The following is a 7,003-nucleotide window of genomic DNA, read 5'->3' as shown; positions in this document are numbered from 1 at the left end:
ATCCGTCTTTTTAGGGATTAAAGTGATAAAAGAGGCGTTGCAACCACGGGATATTTCACCCATCTCCCAAAACCAAGAGATAGCCGCCACTAGGTCCGATTTGATTATGTCCCAAAACTTCTTGAAAAAGAACATATTAAACCCGTCCGGACCCGGCGCCTTATCACTACCACACTCCTTTATTGCTTCAAAAATTTCCTTTTCATCAATCGGGATTTCCAGACTCATGGCTTTTTCATGAGATAGTGTAGGATAAATTAGTTCTTCCATGCTTGGTCTATCCCCATCAACTTTTTGAAAAATTCTTGAGAAGTGATTAAAAACCGATTCTTTGATGTCATGAGGTTCTTCATTCCAAATCCCATTTATTGATAATCCTCTAATGTTGTTTCTGCTGTACCTTTTGCGTATCAATGAATGAAAATATTTGGAATTTTCATCACCTTCAAGAATCCAACGGACCCGCGCTTTTTGCCTTAACATATTCGTCTTTATTTTTTCTTTATCCGACCAATTTTTTCTCGCCTCCTTCCACATCATTCTTTCGTTTTCATTGAGACCGCCATTCTCTGCCTTTAGTTCAAGATTAATTGCAATTTATTTGAAAGTCTCGATGTCACTATCAATCTAATTTCTTTGAAAGTCTCGATGTCACTATCAATCTGTCCAAACGTTGAGAGACCTTTTTCTTTCAGTTGCATTTTTAGTCTTTTAAGCTTGAAACGAAACCTATTATCATTTCTCATTGTTTCTGTTACATCTTGGATCCAGGATTCTTTAACAAAATCTTCAATGCCTTCCACTTTCAACCATTCGTCAAAAACCTTTGTTGGTTTCGGACCAAATTTTTTTTCTTCATCCTTTTAAAAAAATGGGACAATGATCTGAGATTTTCCTTTCGAGAGCTACCACCGAAAAATTTTTCCACATGAGATTGAAGTCCTTCGTAATTAGAAAATGATCTAATTTGCTATACTTGACACCATCATCGCTAACCCGTGTGAACTTTCGGCCACCCATAGGTAGATCAATCAAGTTATTTGAAGCGATAAAGTCGTTGAAGGCCTTGGCCCTGTGTGCATGATAATCACTGTTTAATCTTTCCGTTTCATCTCGAACCTCATTAAAGTCTCCACATAATACAAAACCTTCCCCATTTCCTTTCTGGATCTCTTTCGACAGTGCATCCCACATCTTATGCTTGTCTATGTCATTGTGTGGTCCATAGACATTGATCATGTTTACAATTTGTCCCGAGATTTTCCATATACCTCGCACACTAATAAAGAAATCACAAATAAATGTATCAAAAACATCAAGATAATTGACATCCCATATAATTAGTTGTCCGCCCGATTTTCCAGTCATTTCTTTTTGAATGAACTTGCAATCTCTTGAACCCCATAGAGAAAAAATCCAACTATCTTTAACACTATGCAATTTTGTTTTTAGTAAAGCCACGATATTTGGTTTATGAGCACGACAAAGCTTTTTAAAATCACCCAACTTGCTATCCTTACCCGACCCGAAACTTTTAATATTGAGAGATAAAATCTTCATGATTAAAACAAAACAAAAACGACATGATAGTTTCATACCTACTGTGGAGGTTTCGCCTTCCATTTAAGTCCAAGCTTACAACCAAATTCGTGGACGCTTGTTTGGATACCCGATGATGAAGAGTTACTGGTTACAGAGATGTGACTCATCTCAATTTTTTCCTTGATATCAACAGCGGGTTTTGCTTGCTTTTCAGGCATTGGCTCTTTTTTCTTGTTGTTTTCGAGATTGGCTGATGAAGAATTGTCGTTTGACTTGGACCTCATTGGTTTTGACTTCACATTGATTGAATTATCACTTCTTTTTGATGAACTAGTTTCCTTGCAATTCGAACATTTTGATTTGATGTTTGATTTCACGGGCTTCCTGGCAACATTTTTTGTATTGAGAATTCTGGACGAAGTTTTCCATCTTCTCAATTTCGAACAACATCAATCCAACCTTAACTGTTTTTTCCCTTTATTTCCTTTGTCGACATCTGCTCTTGAGGGTTTGTCATCTCGAAGGTGATGTTTATTATGCCCATTTTTTGGCTCAGTAGAATTTTCTTTTACCGGATTTCACTTTGACTTGCCCATCGATGCTCTTTGTTGATGGCTCAATATGATTGGGCTGTGATATTGTTCTGGTGGGTTTAATTGCTCGATGTCCTTCCTGGTTTTGCCAATTGGGTTCGGTAGGATAGGCCCATCAATGTCACATCTCACTCCTTCTCTTAATGGACTATCACCTTTACTATCTGCTTCCCTTTCCAGTCCATCGTTTATTGGGCTATTTACCCCAACTCTTGATGGGCTATCACATTTGGTATCTGCTTCCCTTTCCATTCCATCTTTTATTGGGCTATTTAGGTCGAGCCCATCATCACGATTGATCACATGTTTCACTGAATGAAAACCGTTATTTTGAGCCGTAATATTAGACGGTTGGCATTTAATTGGTTTATTGGTATCCACTGAAATGTCCCGTTCTTATTGATTAAAAACGTTCCATATTAATTGATTTCGTTGCGAGGTTTTGACCTCTATATGAGACGTTTTTCAAAGACTGCATTCATTTGTAAAACAAACCATAACCTTTATTTCATAAATAAAGGTTTAAAAAGCTTTACGTAGATTATCAAATAATGATAATCTAAAATATCCTGTTTACACACGACCATTACATAATGGTTTACAATACAAATATGTTACATCGAAATCAGTTTCTTGAATGCAGTTTTTACACAATATCATACAAACATGGACTCCAAATCTTGTCCTTATTTTAGTATGCAACAGCGGAAGCTCTTAATATTCACCTGAGAATAAACATGCTTTAAACGTCAACAAAAATGTTGGTGAGTTATAGGTTTAACCTATATATATCAAATCGTAACAATAGACCACAAGATTTCATATTTCAATACACATCCCATACATAGAGATAAAAATCATTCATATGGTGAACACCTGGTAACCGACAATAACAAGATGCATATATAAGAATATCCCCATCATTCCGGGACACCCTTCGGATATGATATAAATTTCGAAGTACTAAAGCATCCGGTACTTTGGATGGGGTTTGTTAGGCCCAATAGATCTATCTTTAGGATTCGCGTCAATTAGGGTGTCTGTTCCCTAATTCTTAGATTACCAGACTTAATAAAAAGGGGCATATTCGATTTCGATAATTCAACCATAGAATGTAGTTTCACGTACTTGTGTCTATTTTGTAAATCATTTATAAAACCTGCATGTATTCTCATCCCAAAAATATTAGATTTTAAAAAGTGGGACTATAACTCACTTTCATAGATTTTTACTTCGTCGGGAAGTAAGACTTGGCCACTGTTGATTCACGAACCTATAACAATATATACATATATATTAAAGTATGTTCAAAATATATTTACAACACTTTTACTATATTTTGATGTTTTAAGTTTATTAAGTCAGCTGTCCTCGTTAGTAACCTATAACTAGTTGTCCACAGTTAGATGTACAGAAATAAATCGATAAATATTATCTTGAATCAATCCACGACCCAGTGTATACGTATCTCAGTATTGATCACAACTCAAACTATATATATTTTGGAATCAACCTCAACCCTGTATAGCTAACTCCAACATTCACATATAGAGTGTCTATGGTTGTTCCGAAATATATATAGATGTGTCGACATGATAGGTCGAAACATTGTATACGTGTCTATGGTATCTCAAGATTACATAATATACAATACAAGTTGATTAAGTTATGGTTGGAATAGATTTGTTACCAATTTTCACGTAGCTAAAATGAGAAAAATTATCCAATCTTGTGTTACCCATAACTTCTTCATTTTAAATCCGTTTTGAGTGAATCAAATTGCTATGGTTTCATATTGAACTCTATTTTATGAATCTAAACAGAAAAAGTATAGGTTTATAGTCGGAAAAATAAGTTACAAGTCGTTTTTGTAAAGGTAGTCATTTCAGTCGAAAGAACGACGTCTAGATGACCATTTTAGAAAACATACTTCCACTTTGAGTTTAACCATAATTTTTGGATATAGTTTCATGTTCATAATAAAAATCATTTTCTCAGAATAACAACTTTTAAATCAAAGTTTATCATAGTTTTTAATTAACTAACCCAAAACAGCCCGCGGTGTTACTACGACGGCGTAAATCCGGTTTTACGGTGTTTTTCGTGTTTCCAGGTTTTAAATCATTAAGTTAGCATATCATATAGATATAGAACATGTGTTTAGTTGATTTTAAAAGTCAAGTTAGAAGGATTAACTTTTGTTTGCGAACAAGTTTAGAATTAACTAAACTATGTTCTAGTGATTACAAGTTTAAACCTTCGAATAAGATAGCTTTATATGTATGAATCGAATGATGTTATGAACATCATTACTACCTTAATTTCCTTGGATAAACCTACTGGAAAAGAGAAAAATGGATCTAGCTTCAATGGATCCTTGGATGGCTCGAAGTTCTTGAAGCAGAATCATGACACGAAAACAAGTTCAAGTAAGATCATCACTTGAAATAAGATTGTTATAGTTATAGAAATTGAACCAAAGTTTGAATATGATTATTACCTTGTATTAGAATGATAACCTACTGTAAGAAACAAAGATTTCTTGAGGTTGGATGATCACCTTACAAGATTGGAAGTGAGCTAGCAAACTTGAAAGTATTCTTGATTTTATGAAACTAGAACTTTTGGAATTTATGAAGAACACTTAGAACTTGAAGATAGAACTTGAGAGAGATCAATTAGATGAAGAAAATTGAAGAATGAAAGTGTTTGTAGGTGTTTTTGGTCGTTGGTGTATGGATTAGATATAAAGGATATGTAATTTTGTTTTCATGTAAATAAGTCATGAATGATTACTCATATTTTTGTAATTTTATGAGATATTTCATGCTAGTTGCCAAATGATGGTTCCCACATGTGTTAGGTGACTCACATGGGCTGCTAAGAGCTGATCATTGGAGTGTATATACCAATAGTACATACATCTAAAAGCTGTGTATTGTACGAGTACGAATACGGGTGCATACGAGTAGAATTGTTGATGAAACTGAACGAGGATGTAATTGTAAGCATTTTTGTTAAGTAGAAGTATTTTGATAAGTGTATTGAAGTCTTTCAAAAGTGTATAAATACATATTAAAACATTACATGTATATACATTTTAACTGAGTCGTTAAGTCATCGTTAGTCGTTACATGTAAGTGTTGTTTTGAAACCTTTAGGTTAACGATCTTGTTAAATGTTGTTAACCCAATGTTTATAATATCAAATGAGATTTTAAATTATTATATTATCATGATATTATCATGTATGAATATCTCTTAATATGATATATATACATTAAATGTCTTTACAACGATAATCGTTACATATATGTCTCGTTTAAAAATCATTAAGTTAGTAGTCTTGTTTTTACATATGTAGTTCATTGTTAATATACTTTATGATATGTTTTCTTATCATAGTATCATGTTAACTATATATATATATATATCCATATATATGTCATCATATAGTTTTTACAAGTTTTAACGTTCGTGAATCATCGATCAACTTGGGTGGTCAATTGTCTATATGAAACATATTTCAATTAATCAAGTCTTAACAAGTTTGATTTCTTAACATGTTGGAAACATTTAATCATGTAAATATCAATCTCAATTAATATATATAAACATGGAAAAGTTCGGGTCACTACAGTACCTACCCGTTAAATAAATTTCGTCCCGAAATTTTAAGCTGTTGAAGGTGTTGACGAATCTTCTGGAAATAGATGCGGGTATTTCTTCTTCATCTGATCTTCACGCTCCCAGGTGAACTCGGGTCCTCTACGAGCATTCCATCGAACCTTAACAATTGGTATCTTGTTTTGCTTAAGTCTTTTAACCTCACGATCCATTATTTCGACGGGTTCTTCGATGAATTGAAGTTTTTCGTTGATTTGGATTTCATCTAACGGAATAGTGAGATCTTCTTTAGCAAAACATTTCTTTAAATTCGAGACGTGGAAAGTGTTATGTACAGCCGCGAGTTGTTGAGGTAACTCTAGTCGGTAAGCTACTGGTCCGACACGATCAATAATCTTGAATGGTCCAATATACCTTGGATTTAATTTCCCTCGTTTACCAAATCGAACAACGCCTTTCCAAGGTGCAACTTTAAGCATGACCATCTCTCCAATTTCAAATTCTATATCTTTTCTTTTAATGTCAGCGTAGCTCTTTTGTCGACTTTGGGCGGTTTTCAACCGTTGTTGAATTTGGATGATCTTCTCGGTAGTTTCTTGTATAATCTCCGGACCCGTAATCTGTCTATCCCCCACTTCACTCCAACAAATCGGAGACCTGCACTTTCTACCATAAAGTGCTTCAAACGGCGCCATCTCAATGCTTGAATGGTAGCTGTTGTTGTAGGAAAATTCTGCTAACGGTAGATGTCGATCCCAACTGTTTCCGAAATCAATAACACATGCTCGTAGCATGTCTTCAAGCGTTTGTATCGTCCTTTCGCTCTGCCCATCAGTTTGTGGATGATAGGCAGTACTCATGTCTAGACGAGTTCCTAATGCTTGCTGTAATGTCTGCCAGAATCTTGAAATAAATCTGCCATCCCTATCAGAGATAATAGAGATTGGTATTCCATGTCTGGAGACGACTTCCTTCAAATACAGTCGTGCTAACTTCTCCATCTTGTCATCTTCTCTTATTGGTAGGAAGTGTGCTGATTTGGTGAGACGATCAACTATTACCCAAATAGTATCAAAACCACTTGCAGTCCTTGGCAATTTAGTGATGAAATCCATGGTAATGTTTTCCCATTTCCATTCCGGGATTTCGGGTTGTTGAAGTAGACCTGATGGTTTCTGATGCTCAGCTTTGACCTTAGAACACGTCAAACATTCTCCTACGTATTTAGCAACATCGGCTTTC

General features: G+C 34.8%; 1 protein-coding gene across 1 annotated transcript; it reads right to left on the bottom strand.

The window, feature by feature from the left end:
• Positions 1–855: 855 nt before the first annotated feature.
• LOC139890259 (uncharacterized) lies at positions 856–1,560 on the bottom strand. The gene has a single exon (XM_071873152.1). The coding sequence runs from the start codon at positions 1,558–1,560 to the stop codon at positions 856–858; it is 705 nt and encodes a 234-aa protein (XP_071729253.1).
• Between the last annotated feature and the right edge of the window lie 5,443 nt (positions 1,561–7,003).

The sequence above is a fragment of the Rutidosis leptorrhynchoides genome, chromosome 2, assembly GCF_046630445.1.
Source record: "Rutidosis leptorrhynchoides isolate AG116_Rl617_1_P2 chromosome 2, CSIRO_AGI_Rlap_v1, whole genome shotgun sequence".
Classification (NCBI taxonomy): Eukaryota; Viridiplantae; Streptophyta; class Magnoliopsida; order Asterales; family Asteraceae; genus Rutidosis; species Rutidosis leptorrhynchoides.
Note: the sequence above shows the minus strand (reverse complement) of the source record. Positions and strands in the feature narration are given on the sequence as shown.

Coding starts and splice junctions, on each gene's coding strand:
- LOC139890259 (XM_071873152.1), bottom strand. CDS start 1,560: ATGAAGATTTTATCTCTCAATATTAAAAGTTTCGGGTCGGGTAAGGAT.